Here is a 22,785-nt window from a genome sequence, read left to right as displayed (position 1 = left end):
CTGCTTCTGTCTCACACAGCACACACACACATGCAAAGGGGGGCAGCACGCTGACCTTAGAACGGGAAAGGCCAGGTCTGGGACCGGATCTCTGGGTTCTGAGTAAGTCTAGGGCAGGGCTCGTGGCGAGGGCACCACGGGGGCCTTGCCTGCCCATTGCCTGGGCATTGAGGAACTAGTGTGCCCAAGTGGAGCTGAAATGGAGTTCAGAATGGATCTGGCCACAGAGGAAGCTCCTTGAGAGCTGGGATCTTATCTATTAACTTTAGTGAACTCTCCCCAGTGCTTAGTCCAGTGCTCTGCACCCAGTAGGTGGTAAGGTCTTCAAGGGCAGTGTTGTAACCACCAAGTGTCTCCCAATCTCTCAGTCCAGTGCTCTGTGCTCACTACCCTCTTGATGATTGTTGGGGTGGGTCCTAGAATCTTGCTGGTCCTGTCATTTCTTCATTATGTGTTTAACGTTTCTTTCAATCTTCCGTTACGTGTCTCGTCGCCGGCTCAGAAACCCTTGGCGGCTATGGATAATTTTCCCCAGAGCTTAACACAGTGCTCCGCACATGGTAGGCACTCAATAAATACCACTGAATGAGCAGGGTGCTCTGTGGGATTTTGAGGAAAGGCCAGGGAAAAGCCGCCTCACTGAGTCCCTCTGCCCTGGGTTGGAGCACCAGCATCTTTGCTGCCCGGCATGTGCAGGTTGAAGAGATGGATGCCAGCTCAGGGCACCGTGGAGAACTGACAAGCCAACCCGGAATCGGGGAGACCGGAGGTGCCGGTTTAAAGGGGACTCTGGCCCCCTCCCAAGGGGTCCTCAGACTTGCTGCTTGCTGTCCCGGTCCCTTTCTGAGAGGATCTGTGTGGGCTCTTTCTAGTCTAAGAGCCCCACAGAGGTCAGAATATGGGTTCCATCTGGCTGTGTGGACCCCAGCATTTGGCACAGAGTAAGAGTTCATTAAATAGCATTATTAGCCCCTGACTAAGGTTTGTGTCACCTCTTTCCTCCAAATTTACTTGAAACTGGCCTCCATTGCCTGCCATCGACTAATGGTCTTCATTTATTTCCTTTCTCCCAGGGTCCTCTCCCTTCTGAGTCCCCTTCCCTCCTCCTTCCAACCTCCCCTCTGCATTATGCGTGGCTCAGTGGAAAGAGCCCGGGCTTTGGAGTCAGAGGTCATGGGTTCGAATCCCGGCTCGGCCACTTGTCAGCTGTGTGACTTTGGGCAAGTCACTTAACTTCTCGTTGCCTCAGTTCCCTCATCTGTAAAATGGGGATTAAGACTGTGAGCCCCACGTGGGACAACCTGATTCCCCTGTGTCTACCCCAGCGCTTAGAACAGTTCTCGGCACATAGTAAGCGCTTAACAAATACCAACATTATTATTATGCCTCTTCTCCTCCTCCTCCTTCTGAACTTGCCCTTTGCCCCCTCCCCTCCTCCTCCTGAACTGCCCCTCTGCCCCCTTGCCACCTCCTTGGAAACCTCCCCTCTGTCCTAGTCTCCTTTCCCCCGTTCCTTCCAGGCCTCCCCTCCTCCCATCCTCTGAACCCTCCTCTCCCTCTGACACCACCCAGCCCGTGACCAGGCCAGGACCCAGTGACTGACCTTGCGTGAGCTCCTGCGGGCAGACCTGGGTCTTGAGCCCAAAGGGCGGGCCGGGGCAGGGGCGTCCCCCGGCCGGGGCCCGGCAGGAAGAGCAGAGGAGGCAGATCTCGGGCACCACGTAGGTCAGCAGGAAGACCCAGGCGTTGACCACCAGGGCGATGGCTATGACCGGGTCGTCCCAGGCGGGCTGAGGGCTGGGACGGCCGGGGGCCCTGAGCAGCAGGGAGATCCACGAGGCCCAGATGGCGATGGAAAAGAGGATGGTGACGCAGATGTGGAGACCCTGGCGCCTCCAGCCCGAGCAGGGCCCACAGAAGGCGGCGGCCACGGATGCCAGGAGGACGAGGGCCATGAGAAAGAGGACGTAGACCAGCAGCAGGACGAAGTCCAGGCTGAGAGCCTCCGGGGCCATCTCGGCCAGGACCACGCCTCTGGTCAAGGTGAGGGTGACGTACTCGGTGGCAATGATGGTCTGCACCAGGCTGAAGCCCACAGCTATGCCCAGGAGCTGCAGCCAGGAGAGCGGGCAGCAGCCGCGGGCCAGACGGGCCAGGTGGAGGGCGTGAGCCAGTAGGCAGGAGAAGCAGAGGGCGAAGAGCACCCCGAAGAGGAAAAAGCGAGTGGGTCCCGTGCAGCGGTCAAGGCAGAGGAGGAAGGCGAAGGTCAGCCCGAACAGGCCCAGCACCCCCAGAAGGAAGAGAAGCTGAGTGGGCAGCACGCTCCGCCGCCCGCAGTCACCAACTCTCCGCGTGAGGACCAGCAGGGCCACCAGCAGGATGACCGTGGCCACCATCCCTATCACGGCCAGCGCCTGCAGGGCCACCCCCCAGGAGGTCTGGCGGGGGCAGAACACGGTGTAGTCGACATGGGTCTCGACGCAGTCCAGGGACATGGCGACTTCCCGGGAACACCCGCAGAGGCTCGGCTCTTCCCCGAGGCCCTGAGGAGCCAGAGGATTAAACATCCCGGCTTCGGCCCCTCCTCCCCCAGGCTCAAGAGTCACAAGGTTTGCTGGTCTTGACGCCTCGTGCTGAGGGCTTGGATGAGGGTGAGATGACCGGGCAGGCCCTGATCCCACGCCGTCCTGGAGGGAGATGGGCGAAACTGTCTCTGCTTGGCAGGTGAGGAAACTGAGGCACAGAGAGGTTAAGTCGACCCGCCAGTTAGCTCAGTTGAACGCAAAGGGCGCTGGTCCAATCCCACTTGTCTGGTCGATGGACAAACCACCCTTGTAAACTCACTGTAAACTGTAAGCTCATTGCGGGCCTACCCATTAAGTGGTCCTGTACTCTTCCCCAGTGCTTAGTATGGTGCTCTGCACACTGTTAAGGCTCAGTAAATATCACTGATGGGGCTAATTGTTCATTAACGATGGAACCAAGCGATGTGCTAAGCTCTGGGATGGAGACAAGGGAATCCGATCGAAAACAGTCCCCATTCCATGTGGAGTTCACTGCCGTGGGACGGAGAGCGGGAATCTCGTCCCCATTTGGCAGTCGAGGAAACTGAGGCATAGAGAAGTTAAGTTTGCCAATGATGGTACTGAGGGTTTACTATGGGCTGAACATTGTGCTAAGCCCTCCAATGGACACAGAGAGATCGGAATGGACCCAGTCATCACCCCACATGGGGTACGTGGCCTAAGAGGGAGAGAGAGCAGGTATCTTAACTCCATTTTGCAGAAGAGGAAACTGAAGCCCCGAGAATTAACTTGCTCGAGGTGGTACAGCAGGCCACAGGCGGGACAGGGATTAAAACCCAGGTCCTCCGACTCCCGGCCCGTGATCCTTCTGCCAAGTCATGCCACCTTCGGCACCCTGTTGGGCAGGGTCGGTGGAAACGACCAAGAATCAAAGCCTCCAGCCAGGCAGCAAAATCCTGGCTGCCCTACCGTCCCTAGCTTCCAAAACCCTCCCCACATGGGGGGGGGGGGGTGAGCCAGGGTTGGAAATCACTTTGACCGAAGTGAGTCCCGGGCCCCTGGCCCCTCCTCCACGGACCCCCGAGTCCTGTGTCTAGTGGAGGAGCCGCAGGGGAAGCCCAGAATGGCAGGTCGTCACCTACCCTTTCCCTACCCACTGGTCCACCGGGGCCTGTGAGAAATCAACTCCCTAGATTCAAGTGACAAGATTGGTGGATGGCAGCTGGAGGAAGAGGAGAGCTTAGTTCTCACTTGGACTCTGGTGACCATCCTGTCCCTGACCCCCAGGGTACTCCCCCAACTTTCACCCTCAGCCATTCCCACCGCCCCTCATTTCTCAGGCGAAGCTGTGAGGAAGAAGGGAGAAATCCTTGTTTTTGCCTTCTACCTTTACCCAGTGGAAAGAAGCCCATGTGAGCTGTTGAACGGGGACTGTGTCCAACCTGATTACTTGTTTCTACCCAGTGCTTGGCACATGGTACTTATTAAGTGCTCACTATTAGTAATAATAATAATAATAATAATAAATCAACTTGGGCCAAGACCTCCTAGGTCTGTACTCCCATCTCTAACAATAGAAAGATACAGTTTCTTCAACAAGACCATTACTGGAATGGACTTGTGGTTCTCCACACACACACACACACACACACACACACAGAGAGCCTGGGATTCTATCTCCATGGCAACAGGATGCTTGAAGGAATAAAGTCGTTATCCTGGACATCCATGTCAAGGATAGGGACCATCCAATATTCATCCTCACCCCTTACTTTTCCCCTTTCATTCATTCAATTGTATTTATTGAGCACTTACTGTGTGCAAAGCTCTGTACTACACACTTGGGTGAGTCCAATCCAACAGTACAACTCCGCAAAGTCCTTGAAGGCAGGCACTGTCCCTTCTGACTCTATTATACTCCCTGAGGACCTAGTACAGTGCTCAGCACACAGCAGGTGCTCAGAGTAGACAGTTGTCTGATACCCTGGTTTGTCCCTTTGACCGAGGGTCCGGGGTCTGCGTCTGGTCTATCTACCTCAGTGCTTAGCACACTGCTCGGCCCACGGTAAGTGCATAACGAATACTATCATTATTATTCTTATTATTGTTGTTTTCATTAATTGTTATTGTTATTATTATTATTGTTATTCCCTCCCAAGAAGAACAGAGATGCAGCTCTTACCTCCCAAGCTCCGTCCAGCAGTAGAAGTCTGAGTGATCAAGTCACGGCTTCCAGTGAGTAAGAGAGGGCGATCTCGGCGTCTTTAATCTCTCCACAAATGGGCGGGTGGACAGGTGGACGGAGGGCTCTCTCTCAGCCTCCCGGAGGGCTATAAAGACATCCGGAAAGGGACACGCCTATTCCAGTTTCCCGAGGACTCTCCTCCGGGGAAGTTCTTCTCCTGAGGGATTTTGGTGGGAGAGTCCAAAGGAAGAAAGGCCGGCGCGGTGTTATTGCTATTATTATTATATTTAAGTACTCGTGTCCAACGGTGTTGTAAGTGCTTGGTGGGACCTAGTACCTGCTCCATGTGGGGCTCTCATCTAAGAGAATACATTTAATCCCCATTTTACAGATGAGGAAACTGAAGCCCAGAGAAGTGCAGTTATTTCCCCAAGATCACATGGCAGGCAAATGGCAGATCTGGGATTAGAACTCAGGTCCTCTGACCCCCCAGGCCTGTGCTCTTTCCACTAGGCAGTGTTGCTTTTTCCTGAGGAAGCTCTTTGGGGGCAGGGAATGTGCCTGGTGCTTCTGTTGAACTTTCCCAGTTGTTCAGTACACTGCATGGAATTCAGTAGGTGCTCAATAAATGCTCCTTACTACAACTATCAATCAGTGGTCCCAACTGAACGCTTACACTGAACAGAGCTCTGTACTAGCCGCTTGGCCTTTAGGCACTTGATATTTGCCCTAAAGGACTTTTGACCACATCCTTACCTTTTATTAATGACAGCCTCCCCCTCTAGACTGTAGGCTTGTTGAGGGCTGGGAACATGTCTATCAATTCTTTTGTACTCTCCCAAGTTTTTAGTACAGGCTCTGCTCACCGTAAGTGCTCCGTTAGTATTGCTCGATTAGGAGTACAGGGCAACAGACTTTGTAGACATGTACCCTGTCCACAAGGAGCTTATCTACTTCAAACTGCTTAGCACAAAACATCGCACTCAAGTGCTCAATAAACACCGCTACTAATAGTAGTAATATTGAGCACTTACTGTTTAGTACTAGAAGTAGTAATACTATTTATTATGCTCTTACTGCGCCGTAGCAGCCAGTAGGTAGAAGGGTGAACATACCAGGAGGAAATGGAATAAACAAGTGGAAAATGGAAATATACCAAGAGAACTGTGTGCATACGGGTGTAAATTCACATTAGTCGATCAGAGGTACTTATTGAGTGTTTCAGAGGGTACAGTCCAATAGAGTGAGTAGACATGATGCCTATTCTCATGGAATTTACTGTCTAATAGGGGAGAGAGACATTGAAATATAAGGCGCTTCTCCAAGAGCTCTTCCTTGATGAAGTCCTCATCTCCCCCAGTGCTTAGAACAGTGCTCTGCACATAGTAAGCGCTTAACAAATACCAACATTATCTCCCCTACTCCTTTTGCCTTCCGTTTCACCTAGGTACTTGTATCTCTACCCTTTAAGCACTTGCTATTCACCACCACTCTATCGTAATGTCTGTCTGCCTCTGTAGACACTAAGCTCCTGGTGAGCAGGGAACGAGTCTGCCAATTCTGTGTCGCTCTCTCCCAAGCACTAGTATCGGGCTCTGCACACAGAAAACGCTCAGTAAGTACCATTGCTTGATCTGGACTCCAGTGTTGGGGGGTAGGGTGAGTAACAAAGGGCTTAAAAGGTACAGACCTAAGAGCATAGGTGATTAAACTAATAATAATGATGGTATTTGTTAAGCGCTTCCTATGTGCCAGGCATTGTTCTAAGCACTGGGGTAGATACAAGGTCATCTGGTTGTCCACGTGGGGCTCACAGTCTTCATCCCCGTTTGACAGATGACATAACTGAGGCACAGAGAAGTGAAGTGACTTGCCCAAAGTCACACAGCCGACGAGTGGTGGAGCCAGGATTAGAACCCACGACCTCTGACTCCCAAGTCCGAGCTCTTTCCACCAAGCCACTCTGCTTCTGGACGATGAGGTGATGGAGAAAAGGGTGGGGAAATGAAAGCTTAGTCCGGGAAGACTTCCTGGAGAAGATATGATTTTAGTTGGACTATGAAGGAGGAGTTCAAAGGATACGAAGTGGGAAGGGGGGTGGTTCCGGGTGGCAAGGTGCGAGGGAGTGATCAATCAGTGCTATCTGTTGAACGCTTACTGTGTGCAGAGCACTGTACTAAACTCTTGGGATAGTACAACAACAGAAACAGAGCAAAGCGCACTGGCTGGGTTCTAATGGGAGAGAGGTGAGGGTAGACAGGGGAGAATTGATTGAGCGCCTTAAAGACAACAATGAGGATTTTCTGGAGGTGGATGGGCAACTGTTGGAGGCTTTTTTTTTTTACAAGCAGGGAGGTGTTTTTATTATTATTTTTTAAATAAAAATGGTCCCCACAGCAGAGTGAAATATGGACTAGCCAGAAGAGGACAAGTGCTTGGATCAAAGTGGTGGCAGTTTAGATGCAGAGGAAAAGGGTGGATCCCAGAGATGCTGTGAAGGTTGAACCAACTGGATTTGGTGACAGACTGAATATGTGTGTGGAACGGTAGAGATGAATCGAAGGGAAGGCTGTATGTTTGTAAGACGAGATGGTTGTGGTGTCTCAGGGAGGAGAGGGTTTGGGTGGGCCGACATAGGGCCATGGCTGTTAGGAAGAAGCAGCTGGAAACAACAGTAATAATTGTGTTGTCCATCTAGTGCTTTGCTCTGTATTTAAAGCTGGGCCAACCCAAGATAATCAGGTTGAAGTCACTGTTTTCATTATTGAACATCATCATAAGTGGTATTCATTCGTTCTTTCATTCAATTTGTATTTACTGAGTGCTTACTGTGTGCAGAACACTGTACTAAGCACTTGGAAAGTACAGTTTGGCAACAGAGACAATCCCTACCCAACAACAGGCTCACAGTCTAGAATTGAGCGCATACTATGTGCAGAGCACTGTACTAAGCGCTTGGGAGAGTACAACACAACAGTTGGCAGACACGTTCCTTATTCTTCAGTCATATTTACTGAGCACTTACTATGTACAAAGCACTGTACTAAACACTTGGGAGGGTACAATATAACAACAAACAGACTCATTCATGTCCACAGCCAGCTCGCAGTTCAGAGGACATGTCCCCTTACCGTGACGAGCTTGCAGTCTAGAGTGTTTAGAACAGTGCTCTGCACACATAATAAGCGCTCAAGGAGTAGGATTGGTTGATGGATAGAGGACCAAAAACATGGAGCAGGGGGTCCGGGAGGTGGCGGGCGGTGGTTCCCTGTGGGTTTAGAAGGGACTGGTTTTTCTGGGGTCGAATGGGGTTTCCACCCCAGACGGAGGGCGTCTAGGAAGCGTTTCCAAGATGCGGGCTGCTCCATGCGTCCCTAGAAGACTCACGCGTTAACGAGTTAAATGTCTCGGAGGCCCTTTGAGCTGATGGATGAAAGGCGGCCGTCAGGGTAGTAATTAGCTCTTCGGTGGCGGCAGAGCTGCTCTCTGCTTCCTCTCTAAAAGGAAAGTGGCTAGCAGCCTCTGCTCCTAACGCGGTGCTCCTCCTGCAGCCAGGGTGCTCAGTACAGTTCTCCATCCACGGTCGTAAGGACCTGAGTAGACAGCGTGATTTCTCTGGAGCAAGAGTGTGTGTGTTAGCTGGTGTTTGGAACTCAGTTGGCCTGGCTGTGGTGAAAGAACACGTTCTTAGGAGTCAGGAGGACCTGGGTTCTAATCCCGGCTCCGCCTATTGTCTGCTGTGTGACCTTGGGAAAGTCACTTTGCTTCTCTGGGCCGTGGGTACCTCATCTGTAAAATGGGGATTAAGACCGTGAGCCCTATGTGGGATAGGGATGGTGTCCAACCTGATTATCTTGCATCTACCACAGTGCTTAGTGCAGTGCCTGGCACATAATAAGAGTTCAATAATAATAATAATGGTATTTGTTAAGCACTAACTAAAAGCGCTGGAGTAGATACAAGGTAATCAGTTTGCCCCTCGTGGGGCTCACAGTCCTAATCCCTATTTTACAGATGAGGAACTGAGGCATAGAGAGGTTGAGTGGCTTGCCCATGGTCACGCAGCAAACAAGTGGCAGAACTGGGATTAGAACTCACGTCCTCTGACTCCCAAGCCCATCCTCTTTCCACTAAGTCACGCTGCTACTTATTATTACGCTACGCCCTCCCCTCAGGACCACCCACCAGGCTAGCTGGGTGCCTTGGCATGGGAAAACCCAAGGAGTTCCCCTGTTTTGTCCCAGCTAGGGATAGAGACGGGCACCCTAGTGGGCAAGCTGACCCTTACGGGTATCATGCCCGCCACGAGGTCAGGCCCGTGGTTCCACGGGCACTGACACAGGCCCCGGAGCGGGCAGGACCGGGCCGTTGCTAGGGCAGCCGGGTCAAGGAGCCAAGAGGTCCAGCGGGGCCCCGCCGGAGCCCGCTGTGGTGGCTTCCTAATGAGGGCGGGGGTTGGAGATGAAGGGAGCATGACGAATGGAGAAGCCACGCGAGGAGTGGACCGTCTCCCCAAATGAGGAGGATCAAACCGACCCCCCCAGCCGCCATCCGAGCTTTATGGGGCTTCCGGTGACATCATCCCCATCAAATGGGTAGGGCTGGGCACAGTACACGCTCAGCCCCAGCCGGGAAGACGGGCGATGGAGGCCTGAGGGTCCTGTGCGCCCGGCGGAAGGGGGGCAGCTCCAGAGGGGACCCCAGGACCCGGACACTTATCCGCTTGTCAGTGGTCGTAACTGTGGTTTGATTCAATTCAGTCATATTTATTGAGCGCTTACTGTGTACAAAGCACTGGACTAAGCGCTTGAGAAAGAAGGATATAGCAATAAACAGACACATTCTCTGCTCACGAGCTTACAGTCTAGAGCCATATTTAAGCACTTCAGATGGGTAAAGGAGCACACTAAGCACTGGTCTAGATACAAGATAATCAGGTCCCCCGTGGGGCTCCCGGTTTAAGTAGTCGGATGTATTTATTGAGCGCTTACTGTGTGCAGAGCAATGGACTAAGCGGTTGGGAGAGGATGATATAACAGACACGTTCCCTGCTCACAACCAACATACATTCTAGAGGCTCAATCTTCATTTCCATAATGTGTATTTATTCACGTCGGTTCAGTTATTCATTAGTTTGGGTGATGGATCTGTCCTGCCTTGTTTTTGAAAATAATTCTCCTTGCTCTCTGCTGTTAGAGTGGAATTGGAAGCTCCTTGAGGGCAAGGAATTTATGTCTTGATACTTTTCTTTTTTAAAGGTATCTGTTAATAATAATGTTGGCATTTGTTAAGTGCTAAGCACTGACTATGTGCCAGGCACTGTCGTAAGCGCTGGGGTAGATATAAGCTAATCAAGTTGGACATGGTCCACACGGAGCTAACGGTCTTAATCCCCCTTTTACAGATGGGGTAACTGAGTCTAGAGAAATGCAGTGTCTCACCCTAGGTCACACAGCAGACAAGCGGTGGAGCTGTGATTAGAACTCAGGTCCTTCTGACTCCCAGGCCCGGGCTCTATCCCATTGGTCACTTGGCTTCTCTGAGTGTTGGCTTTGTGTCTAGAGTGGAGATGATTCCATAATTGATGGGGCAAAGATGTGCCCAAAGAGAATCTCCCAGAATGCTATTGGGTTCGGGGTCCTTTATTGGTCAGCACTTGGTTTTTACGCCGGAAAAGGGGTGAGGGGAGAGGCAGCATACTGGCAGTGGGGGTGAGGTGGTGGGACGCTGTTCCAGTGTGGGATCCCCCCGGCCCCTCACTCCCTGACCAGCCAGACCTCGTTGCGACGTCCGAAGGGCTTCATGGGCGGGTCGTAGCCGGTGAAGTAGCAGCAGTCGTGGCGCAGGGGGCCAGTGCCCTCCAGGACCGAGCGCAGTTGGGCCCACCGGGCTGCATAGTCGGCCTCCTTGGCGAACCCCCCGAATTGCCTGTGGGAGGTCGGGGAGAGAGAGGGGGAGGGCTGTGAGCCAGAGGCAGCGGCGGGGCCACCGCCTGTTCCCCGCCGTCACGCGACGTGGTGAGCACCCACCACGTTCCCCCCGCATCATCCCATCATAGATGCACACCACACTCTGTACAGCATCACGGGATGCCACCCACCTCTCGCCCGCATCCTGCCTCTGGCCTAGAACGCCCTCCCTCCTCATTTCTGACAGACAATGCTTTCCCCGCCTTCAGAGCCTTACTGAAGGCACAACTCCTCCAAGAGGCCTTCCCTGACTTAGCCCTCATTTCCTCTTCTTCCTCTCTGGCTTGCTCCCTTTATTCACCACCCCCCTCCCAGCCCCACAGCATTTATGTCCATATCTGTAACTTCTTTATTTATATTAATGCTGTTTCCCCCTCCAGACTGTTAGCTCACTGTGGGTAGGGAACGTATCTGTTACATTGCTATAGTGTACTCTCTCAAGTGCTCAGTACAATGCTCTGTACATGGTAAATGCTCGATACAATTGACTGACTGCCCAATGCACCCCGTATGGTGCTGGATTTGGCCAAGCACACATGTCGTGCCCCATGCATGTCATGTGGGAGTTCACTGGAACCCCTAGAGTGCTTCCCTAGGGTCCCATGGCACCTCATCCGCCCTCCCACTGCTCCAGACCCACCACGGGTCTCTGAGCACAGGGGCACCACATCCGAGCCCTGGCACTTGGCAGCAGGAGCTGCAGCGGTGGCCGGGAATTGGTAATTGAAACCCCTGATGGACAGAAGCCCGGTGTCGTGTCCAATTGGAGGGGATGGGTGGGCAGGGTGCCGGACTGCCCACTTTATAAGGGGGGACATGGTCACCTCCCCAATATGCGCCTTAAACCCTCCCTTCTGCCTCAGAGAGGGAGAAAAAATGAGCTCAGTCTTCTGGGCCCCTACCCTTTGGGCAGACTGTCCCTTCTCTTTTAATAGTATTTAAGCGCTTACTATGTATCAAACACTGTTCTGAGCACTGCGGTAGATAGAAGTGAATTAGGTGGGACACAGCTCCTGTTCCACATGGGGCTCACAAGTCTAAGTAGAAGGAATCACTGGAGAACTGAGGCATAGAGACGTTAAGTGAGAGACGTTATTACCCTGTGCAAGCAAGTGGCAGAGTCAGGATGAGATCTCAGGTCCCCTGACTCCCAGGCCCGGGCTCTTTTCACTACCGGGTCCCTCTCGCAACTGCACAGGGGGACCGGGTCCCGACCTCCCCAACAAGCCCTCCCAGCCCACTGGAGCTGGGGACTCCTGGTTTCCGTCGGCCCCACGCGTGCCAACCCGAAGCAGGGCGCTCTGAATCACGCTGGCTGCTTTTAAGTGGTTTGTCTGGGCCGCCTCCCCACAGCCCGTTGATGACAGGGTGCTAGGAATATCCCTCCCCACCCTTGATGGTGCGGGGGGTGGGGGTGGGTGACTTCTGCGTCTAGGCTGAGGAGAGAGGTCATGGAGGGTGGGGAGGGGGAGGTGACGAGGTCTGCAGGAACAGAGGTGGGAGAGGTCGAGAGGAGGACTGTATCTCTTCTATTGTACTTTCTCAAGTGCTTAGTACAGTGCAGTACTTCCAAGTGGTTGTCCCAGGATTCAGAGAAGTTAAGGGGAGAGCCCAGGATCCTGTCAGGGCAAGGAGGGTCTCCCCCTGCCCCCGGTGAGGGTGGGTTTGGACGTGGAGGTGGCATCCCGACTGGACGTTTGCCCCCTCCCGCTGCTCTCCAGCGTAGAGCGGAGGTGAGATGCGGAATGTGGCCCTGTTGGGGTGCCCAGAGCACTTTACTAAATGTTAGTGAGAGCACTGTAAGTAGATACAATCCCTGCCCCCAAGGATCTTAGTCTACTGCCTGCAGAGCACCGGACTGAACGCTCCTTGCCCAAGAGGAGCTTACAGACTACTGTGTGCACAGCCCTGAACTGAACTCTTAGGGGAGTCCAATACAGTTGGTAGAAATGTTGCCTGCCCTTGAGGAGCTGGCAGTTCGCTACGTGCAGGCCACGGGACTGAGCGTTTGGGAGAGGACGCGGATGAGATCCCTAAGAAGTCTGATGGGAGAGACAGACACTAAATTGCCCAGAACTGTTCTGTTCACCTGAACCTCCCTCTTGTAAAGGAAAAAAGCCGGGGATGGGGATTGAGAAACAGCAAGGATTAGTGGCATAAGCATGAGATTGTGATCCAGGAGACCCAAGTTCTCATCCTGATTCCGCCCCTTGCCTGCTGTATGGCCTTAGACGAGTCACTTCATTTCTCATTTTTTTAAATGGGATTTAAGCCCTTACTTTGCATCAAATACTGTTCTAAATTCTGGAGTAGGTATGAGTTAATTAGGTTGGGCGCTGTCTCTCTCCGCCATGGGGCTCAGAGTCTAAGTAGGAGGGAGAACAGGTATTTCATCCCTATTTTGCAGGTGAGGAAACTGAAAAGTTAAATAATTTGCCCGAGGTCCCATAGCAGACAACTGGCAGAGCTGGAATTAGAACCCAAGTCCTCTGACTCGCAGGCTGGTTTCTACTAGGCCAGGCTGCTTCTCATTGTCTCAGTTTCCTCATCCAAAAAATGATGGGCGCCCCATGATAGGAATAGTGTCCGACCTGCTGATCTTCTATCTACTCTGGTGTTCAGTGCAGTGCTTGGCACAGGGTAATAATAATGACAGTATTTTACAGTCCTCCATTCATTTGTTCAATTGTATTTATTGAGCGCTTACTGGGTGCAGAGCACTGTACTGAGCACTTGGAAAGTACAATTTGGCAACAAATAGGGACAATCCCTACCCAACAACAGGCTCACGGTCTAGAAGAGGAAGACAGACAACAAAACAAAACAAGTAGACAGGTATCAATAGCCTCTAGATTGGAAGCTCGTTTTGGGTAGGGAATGTCTACCAACTCTGTTAGATTGTACACTCCCAAGTGCTTAGTACAGTGCTCTGCACCCAGTAAGCACTCAATAGATATGATTAACAACATGTCCTAGTAGAGAAGCTGTGTGGCTTAGTGCACAGAACACAGGCCTGGGAGTCAGAAGGACCTGGGTTCTAATTCCGGCTCTGCCACGTGTGACCTTGGGCCAGTCACTTCATTTCTCTCTGCCTCAGTTACCTCATCTTTAAAATGGGGATTAAGAGTGTGAGCCCCACGTGGGACAGGGACTGTGTCCAACCTGATTAACCTGTATCTTCCCCAGTGCTTAGAATAGTTCTCGGCACATAATAAGCGCTCAACAAGTATCATTATTATTATTATATTTCTGGGTCCTTGGGGGTTGAATAAGGATGACCAGCCCCCTCCCCCAACATCTGCTATGTGATTACTGGGTGAGGGGCGTTCTGAAAATCCGATTCTCACGTGGCTACTTCATTGGACCAGGGTGTCGCCTGTTCAATAGTATTTCAATAGTATTTATTTATTTAATATTTATGAAATCCCACCGCTGCCAGCCTTTCTTCTAGACTGTGAGCCCGTTGTAGGTGGGGATTGTCTCTATTTGTTGCTGAATTGTACTTCCAAGCGCTTAGTACAGTGCTCTGCACTCAAGAAACGTGATTGAATAAATGAATGAGAAGTAGGATGGAGAAGTAGGAGCGACCCCTCCCTCAAGCCCGAGCCTGGGATCCATTTTTGATGTTTACAGATTTCTTTCCCTCGACTCTTTCCCCATAAACAATTTCCCAGTTGACAAAGTTCACCAAGGTCTCAATGTGTGAGTTTCTCCCCCCGCCCCCACCCTCAGGGCTTGTGAAAGGTCATGCGTGGAGCACATGTCTGCTGGAGATTGCCATGAGACCAGTGAATTTGTGCTGTGCAAAGCGTATCTCTTGCCAGGGCAGTACAGGATATGAGACGAGGGGAGAAGAGGAGCTGCAGGCCCGAGTGGAAGGAGCCAGGGCCTGGGTGGCAGAAGACCCGAGTTCTAATAATAATAATGTTGGTATTTGTTAAGTGCTTACTATGTGCGGAGAACTGTTCTAAACACTGGGGTAGATACAGGGTAATCAGGTTGTCCCACGTGAGGCTCACAGTCTTCATCCCCATTTTACAGATGAGGTAACTGAGGCACCGAGGAGTTAAGTGACCTGCCCAGAGTCACACAGCTGACAAGTGGCAGAGCCGGGATTCGAACCCATGACCTCTGACTCCCAAGCCTGGGCACTTTCCACGGAGCCATGCTGCTTCTAATCCCGGCTCCGCTGCCTGCCTGCTGTGGCCGTGAGCAAATCTCTTAATTTCTCTGTGCCTCAGTTTCTTCACCTGTAAAAGGGGGAGTCACTCCCTCTTCACTCTCCTACTTGGACTGTGAGCCCCATGTGAGACAGGAACCGAGAAGTAGCGTGGTGTAGTGGTCAGAGCCGGGCCTGGGAGTCAGAAGGACCTGGGTTCGAATTCCGACTCGGTCACTTGTCTGCTGTGTGACCTTGGGCAAGTCACTTCACTTCTCTGTGCTTCCGTTACCTCATCTGGAAAATGGGGATTGAGACTGTGAAACCCTGTGAGACAGGGACTGTGTCCAATTCGATTTGCTTGTGTCAAACCCTTAGTATAGTGCCTGGCACAGAGTAAGTGCTTAAATCCCACTATTATGAATATTGCTACCCCAGCGATTAGTACAGTGCTTGGCACAGATGGCATTTTGTAAAGGGCTTGTAATTATTAAGAGGAGGCATCAGCATCTAGTCCAGCTTCAGATAGCGGGGTCTCCCCAGCCCCTAGAGGAATATTACCCAATTCCCCACCCCAGATGGGGCCAACCCAAAATTCACTCCCCCTATGCCCCCCACCATTCTGAAAATCTGATTCTCATATGGCTACTACATCAGACCAGGCTGTTGCCTGTTCATTCTTAGTCTCTCTAAGTCCCGTGGGTTGAATTCAGGACCCAATGGAAAGAGCACGGGCTTTGGAGTCAGAGGTCATGAGTTTGAATCCCAGCTCTGCCACTTGTCAGCTGTGTGACTGTGGGCAAGTCACTTAATTTCTCTGTGCCTCAGTTACCTCCTCTGCCAAATGGGGATTAAGACTGTGAGCCCCACGTGGGACATCCTGATTCCCCTGTGTCTACCCCAGCGCTTAGAACAGTGCTCGGCACATAGAAAGCGCTTAACAAATACCAACATTATTAGCTCCCGGTCCCCACCCCTAGAAGTCCCCTGAGGCTGCGTCTCCAATAATAATCATAACGGTGGTATCTGTGAAGCGATAATTGTGGGCTTAGCCCTGTGGGAGATGCGACAAAAACAGGGCGGGGAATGTCTGTTATGTTATATTGTACTCTCCCCAGTGTTTAATACAGTGCTCCACACACAGCACTCAATAAATATGATTAATTGAAGCAGAGGGTGGAGCGGATGTGCCTTGAGGGCAGGGAATGTGTTACCTCTGGTGTGCTTGACACAGTGTATCTCACCCAGTGGGTGCTAAACAATGACCCCTCCTATTGTCAGTCGATCATATTTATTGAGCACTTACAGTGTGCGGACCACTGTACTAAGCCCTTGGGAGAGTATAATATAACCATAAACAGACACATTTTCACATTTCACATTCTTTCCCAGGGCTTAGCACAGTACTCTGCTCACATTAAGCACCTCCAGATACTATTAGTATAAAAAAGTTCTTGTAGTCCCCCTGACCCGTTCCCCAGTGCTGCCTCCCCACTGCCCCCACTCCGGGCAGGGGGCTTCCAAAAGCAAAAAGAGTCCGGCTCCCAGCCCGCTGAGCATCACGGTCTTACGAGGAGAAGACGGTCATGGGCTCGCGCTGCTCGATCTGGATGCTGGAGTCGCTGGGAAGGGGAGGGTCGGCCTGGAAGGAGTTGGGGATCCGGAAACAGACCTTCACCTTCTGCTGGAAGGAGCCGTCTTCAGCCGGGAACACCAGGAATGACACTGGGACGGACATGCCCATCCCGACGCCTAGGATGGATGGGGCCAGGTTCAGGGGGCAAAGGGGTTAGGGGCGGGGGGCCCTGCTCTTGAGGAGCCTACAGTCTACCGCAAATTGAGAGCTGAGATGGGGGAAGAGCTAAATTGCCAAAGGCTGAGGAACGGGGTTGCCGGGGAGGGAGAAATCCCGACAGGCCTCCTTGAGGAGGTGACTTTTGAGGCACGACATGATTGGGTGGGAGTAGTGTGGGTGAAGAGGAAGCCTCGACAAGCTGGCAGCATCTGAGAGCTTCCATCCAGGGTGAGAGAGACCCCAAATTGGGGCTCTTTGATTTATCAGCTCCCTACAGGACCCTTCCACCCACCAAGCCATGGCCCCCATGCTCTCCACCCAACCGTCCTTAAAAAGGGGCCCTCTTGCTCGGTGGCCCCCTTGGCTGCCGGCCACAGTGACTGTTGTCCCTGATGGGCTTTGGCCACTAGGGTTAGTCAGAGGTTGTGACCCCTCTGGTCATCTGACTGGACAGCCCCAAAGAGGGCAGAGGCTGTGTCCACCCAAACCACGCTAAGAGTCAGCGGCCGACCCACTCGCCGGGCCGTCTGTGGCCGACAGACCGTCAGGGGTTGTAACCAAAGTCAGGGACGGGACGGGACGGGGGGAACTCACCCTTTTCATTGGTTCCTCCCGCATACTTGACCACCTTGGGCATGGCCTCCCGCAGAGCCTCGTCAAAGGGCTTGCCCACCACCTCCACCGTGGCAAATTTGCCGCCTTCGCAGGCCCGCTCCTCATACGGGACGTCGTCCTCGGGAGACAGAGACGTGGCGCCGGTCCAAACCTTGGGCTGGGCCTTCCGGGGGGCCCAGCCTCAGCTCTGGGCCTCCAGTGGGGGTAGAGGTGGGGGGCTGGGGAGGGGGGTGCTGCTGGGGAGGGGGGACTTGGCCTTATCTGAGGCCTCTGTGGGTGGCACTGAGCTCTCCTCACACCTCAACCAAAAGGCCGGGTGGAAAACTCCACGTGGAGTAAATCTGAGGAGCTTTGGGGCTACAGGTTGGCATGGGCCCATGCTAGTACTTGCTCATTAGACCACATACTTTTCTTGACCCTCTCACCCCCAACACCAGGCAGACTTGGAACCCTGCCAAGCACGCACAAAGACATGCACAAAAACACACAAATGTATGCCTGCATACACACTCATGCAATTTTTTAAATTCGGTATTTGTTTAGCACTTACTCTGTGCCAGAGACTATAGTAAGCGCTGGGGCAGATACAAGCTAATCAATGGCACGGTACTAAGTGCTTGGGAGAGTACAACAGAATTAGCAGGTTGGACACAGGCCATGTCATATATGGGGCACATAGTCTTAATCCCCATTTTACAGATGAGGTCACCGAGGCACAGAGAAATGAAATGACTCGCCCAAGATCACACAGCAGACAAACCACGGAGCCAGGATTAGAAGCCCGGCCCTTCAGATTCCCAGGCCCGTGCTCTATTGGGCCACACTGCTTCTCACCTTGCACGTGCCTCTTGCAAGTCGGGAGACCTGGGTTCTGGTCCCAGCACTGCCCCTGGGCTGCTGTGTGGCTTTGGGCAGGTCATTTAACTTTTCTGAGGCTCAGTTTCCCCCCCTGGAAGATGGGATTACCACCTGAGCTCCTCCCCAACCATTCCCAGCGGTGCTGGGGGGGCCCAAAGGGTAGGGGCCGGTTGTGGTCGGTGGGCTTGGGTTGAAGGAAAGTGCTTTCGTTATGGGACGGAGTGACAGAAATGCCCACCTAGCTGGTCGGAAGTGGGCAGAAGGGGCAGTGGGAGGGAGGGAAGGAGTGGATTGTGCAAGTCTTGCCCAAGGAGGAATTTGGACGCAGGGTGACAAAGCGGGTGCTATCAGGGTGAGGGTCCCGGCCCGCCGCGGGCGGAGCCGGGCAAACAAGGTGCTGACCGATAAACCCCCAGCCCGGCCGGCCGCACCCACCCAGCGCCCAATTGCTCCGGAACAGGCTCTGGCAAGGTGGGGGAGGTCTGCTCTGGCCTCGGCACGACCCCGGGGCTAGAACTTGTGACCCTGGGCAAGTCACTTCACTTCTCTGTATCTCAGTTACCTCGTCTGTAAAATAGGGATTGAGACTGGGAGCCCCATGTGGGATCCCAGTGCTTACTATAGTGCCCGGCATAGAGTAGGAGCTTAACAAATGCCATTATTAACACTATTATTAATAATAACTAGTAGAAATGGTACAGGGTCGGAGGGCCTGGGCTCAGCTGGCCGAAGAAAACCAGGAATCCACTTGCTGGACGGACAGCCAGACATGGCAACACCCCCCAGCCCGCAGTGTGGCTTAGTGGCAAGACCCCGGGCTTGAGAGTCAGGGGACTTGGGTTCTAATCCCGCCTCCGCCACTTGTCTGCTGGAGGACCTTGGGCAAGCCACTTAACACTTCTCTGAGCCTCAGTTCCCTCACCTGGCACATGTGGATGAAGATTGGGAACCCTACGTGGGACAACCTGATGACCTTGAAACTCTCCCAGCGCTTAGAACAGTGCTTGGCACAGAGTAAGCAAGTCCCATTATTATTACTACCCCGACCCCAGCCCCCTAACCTGAATGTCTCTCGTGGATCGGGCGCCCACTGTTGTGCCCCGCCCCCGGCAGAGGAAGGTCCCCGGCCCCACGGGCGCCCCCTGCCGTGCCCCCCGGCTGGGGGCGATCTATACCCCGGCCCCGCGGGCGCCCCCTACCGTGCCCCCCCGGCTGAGGACGGTCCACGGCCAGGTCTCCACGGCCCCGAAGAGCGAGTTTTTGATGACGCCCAGCATCGTCTCCGCGGGCGCGCCAGGACCGACGCCCAGCCCACTCCGGATCCACCCACCGACCCGAGGGGCGGGGACGGGGGCGGAACCACTGCCCTCCAGCATTCATTCATTCATTCAATACTATTTTTCGAGCGCTTACTCTGTGCAGAGCACTGGACTAAGCGCTTGGAATGGACAATTCAGCAACAGAGAGAGACGATCCCTGCCCAGTGACGGGCTCACAGTCTAATCGGGGGAGACGGACAGACAAAAACAATAGCAATAAATAGAATCAAGGGGATGGACATCTCATTAACAAAATAAATAGGGTAATAAAGATATATACAAATGAGCAAATGAGCACAGTGCTGAGGGGAAGGGAGAGGGGGAAGAGCAGAGGGAAAGGGGGGAAAGGGGTGAGGGGAGGTGAAGGGGGAGCAGAGGGAAAAGGGGAAGCTCAGTCTGGGAAGGCCTCCTGGAGGAAGTGAGATCTCAGCAGGGCTTTGAAGAGGGGAAGAGAGTGAGTTTGGCGGAGGTGAGAAAGGAGGGCGTTCCGGGACCGCGGGAAGACGTGGCCCGGGGGTCGACAGCGGGATAGGCGAGAACGGGGGACGGTGAGGAGGTGGGCGGCAGAGGAGCGGAGCGGACAGGAGAAACCATCCCCGCACCCCAAAAATAACAATAATAATGATGGCATTTGTTGAGTGCTTACTAGGTGCCAAGCACTGTTCTAAGCGCTGGAGAGGATACAAGGTCATCAGGTTGTCCCCCGGGGGACTCCCAGACTTCATCCCCATTTGACAGATGAGGTCACTGAGGCCCAGAGAAGTGAAGTGACTCGCCCAGAGTGACCCAGCGGACAAGCGGTGGAACGTGGATTCGAACCCAGGACCTCTGACTCCCAAGCCCGGCCTCTTGCCACTGACCCATGCTGCTTCTGTGGACCAGAGTCTCCTACAAATGGGGATTAAAACTGTGAGCCCCATGTGGGACGATTTGATCACCCTGTATCCCCCCAGCGCTTAGAACAGTGCTTTGCAAATAGTAAGCGCTTAACAAATACCACCATTATTATTATTATTACATTTCCCAGTCAGGCCTTGCAATCAATCAGTCGCTTAGGACAGGGCTTGGCACATAGCACTCAGCAAGTACCATAATAATAGTAATTATTATTATCATCATAACAATCCTGCCCACAAACAGCTTCCAGAAGCAGCGTGGCTCAGTGGAAAGAGCACGGACTTTGGAGTCAGGGCTCATGAGTTCGAATCCCAGCTCTGCCACTTGTCAGCTGTGTGACTGTGGGCAAGTCACTTAACTTCTCTGTGCCTCAGTTCCCTCATCTGTAAAATGGGGATTAAGACTGTGAGCCCCACGTGGGACAACCTGATTCCCCTATGTCTACCCCAGCGCTTAGAACAGTGCTCGGCACCTAGTAAGCGCTTAACAAATACCAACATTATTATTATTATCTCTTCCTTTCCCCTCTTTTGAACTCATTTGTAAAATAAGGATGAAGACTGTGAGCCTCAGGTGGGACAACCTGATTACCTTGTATTTACCCCAGCGCTTAGAACAGTGCTCAGCACACAATAAGCACTTAACGAATACCAACATTATTATTATTATCCCTGGTTTCCACCCCCCCCACAATGGGACAATAAGTATCAGGGTCCAGTCTGGTTTCTGCCTGCTGTGACCTGCTGGCTCAGGGTGTCTGAGGATCAGAGGACCTGGGTTCTAATCCAGCCTCCGCCAACTTGTCTGCTGTGGGAAATAAGGCAAAGCACTTTGCTTCTCTGCCCCTCACTTTCCTCATCTGCAAAACCCGCATTAAGACGGTGAGCTCTATGTGGAGCAGGGACTGTGTCCAACCTCCTTAGCTTGGATCTACCCCAGCGCTAAATACAGTTGTAAATGCTTAACGAATACCTTTTTTTAAAAAAGAGGAACACGATGGGAAGGAGCAAAAGAGGGCCCCAGGGTTCTTGGGACTGGGGTCTAATTTCCGATGAGACATTATTATCAGAGTGGGGTTGTCAGCTCCTTTTCAAGCGCCCTACCAGGAATGCCTCTCTGCCCTTTGCCATAAACTTCCAAGGTCATTCCTTCAAAATCGCATTTCCACTTCTGCTGGTGATTAAGTTTTATTGATTCATTTTCTGCCATTTCAATTGGGTTTTCTGCTTAATCCCAGCCTCCACCGATTGGATTCATTTTCTGCCCGAGTTATATAATTCTCGGGCCTTCTGACTTTCTGTTTGTTCAAAATGAAACAGGCCTAATCGCTGTAATCTCTTTCCCCTGTGGCTCTAATCCAAAACTCCAAAGAACAAGCCCGGTAATGAATCCAGTTCTTCCCCTTCAGGGAAAGGCCTGGGGAGGGGCAGGGAGTTAGCGGGCCTGTTGTGCAAGAAGGCTGGGCCCCGTCCAAACACAGAATTATCATGCTGGACACTGGATGGCTGTGTGGGAGCATGTTTGACTAGGCTAGCCACGGATGACTCTCCCGAATACTCGTTAAGGTATTAATGTCTCCAGACTGTAAGATTGTTGTGGCCAGGGAATGTGTCTGTTTAATAATAATAATAATGATGTTGGTATTTGTTATGTGCTTACTATGTGCCGAGCACTGTTCTAAGAGCTGAGGCAGATACAAAGTAATCAGCTTGTCCCACGTAGGACTCACAGTCTTCATCCCCATTTTACAGATGAGGTAATTGAGGCACAGAGAAGTTAAATGGCTTGCCCGAGGTCACACAACTAACAATAATAATAATAATGTTGGTATTTGTTAAGCCCTTACTGTGTGCTTAGCACTGTTCTAAGTAATAATAATAATGTTGGTATTTGTTAAGCGCTTACTATGTGCCGAGCACTGTTCTAAGCGCTGGGGTAGACACAGGGGAATTAGGTTGTCCCAACTGGGATAGATACAGGGTAATCAGGTTGTCCCATGTGAGGCCCATAGTCTACAGCCCCATTTTACAGATGAGGTAACTGAGGCCCAGAGAAGTGAAGTGACTTGCCCAAGGTCACACAGCTGACAAGAGGAGGAGCCGGGATTAGAACCCGTGACCTCTGACTCCCAAGCCCAGGCTCTTTCCTCTGAGCCACGCTGCTTCTCGTTTATTGTTATATTCATTCGTTCAATCGTATTTATTAATTTACTCATTCATTCAGTTGTATTTACTGAGTGCTTACTGTGTGCAGAGCACTGTGCTAAGCGCTCGGAAACTGCAATGCAGCAATAAAGAGAGACAATCCCTGCCTATGCTGGGCTTACAGTCAGAGAAGCAGCATGGCTCCGTGGAAAGAGCCCGGGCTTGAGGATCAGAGGTCATGGGTTCTAGTTTTGACTCCGCCGCTTGTCAGCTGCGTGACTGTGGGCAAGTCACTTCACTTCTCTGTGCACCAGTTACC

The 22,785-nt window shown here is 52.4% G+C and overlaps 2 protein-coding genes across 2 annotated transcripts; both read right to left on the bottom strand.

Moving 5' to 3' along the window:
- Positions 1-206: 206 nt before the first annotated feature.
- GPRC5D (G protein-coupled receptor class C group 5 member D) lies at positions 207-2,729 on the bottom strand. The gene is made up of 2 exons (XM_029054175.2): positions 1,604-2,729; positions 207-217 (listed from the first exon to the last, which is right to left on the bottom strand). Exons 1-2 carry the CDS (start codon positions 2,565-2,567, stop codon positions 207-209), a joined length of 975 nt encoding a protein of 324 aa, XP_028910008.1. The 5' UTR covers positions 2,568-2,729.
- A 7,605-nt stretch (positions 2,730-10,334) lies between these two features.
- Positions 10,335-19,439, bottom strand: HEBP1 (heme binding protein 1). The gene is made up of 4 exons (XM_029054515.2): positions 19,306-19,439; positions 17,228-17,366; positions 16,410-16,590; positions 10,335-10,638 (listed from the first exon to the last, which is right to left on the bottom strand). Exons 1-4 carry the CDS (start codon positions 19,381-19,383, stop codon positions 10,467-10,469), a joined length of 570 nt encoding a protein of 189 aa, XP_028910348.1. The 5' UTR covers positions 19,384-19,439; the 3' UTR covers positions 10,335-10,466.
- Between the last annotated feature and the right edge of the window lie 3,346 nt (positions 19,440-22,785).

This window comes from Ornithorhynchus anatinus, chromosome X4, assembly GCF_004115215.2.
Source record: "Ornithorhynchus anatinus isolate Pmale09 chromosome X4, mOrnAna1.pri.v4, whole genome shotgun sequence".
NCBI lineage: Eukaryota > Metazoa > Chordata > Mammalia > Monotremata > Ornithorhynchidae > Ornithorhynchus > Ornithorhynchus anatinus.
This window is presented reverse-complemented; position numbering and strand designations above follow the sequence as displayed.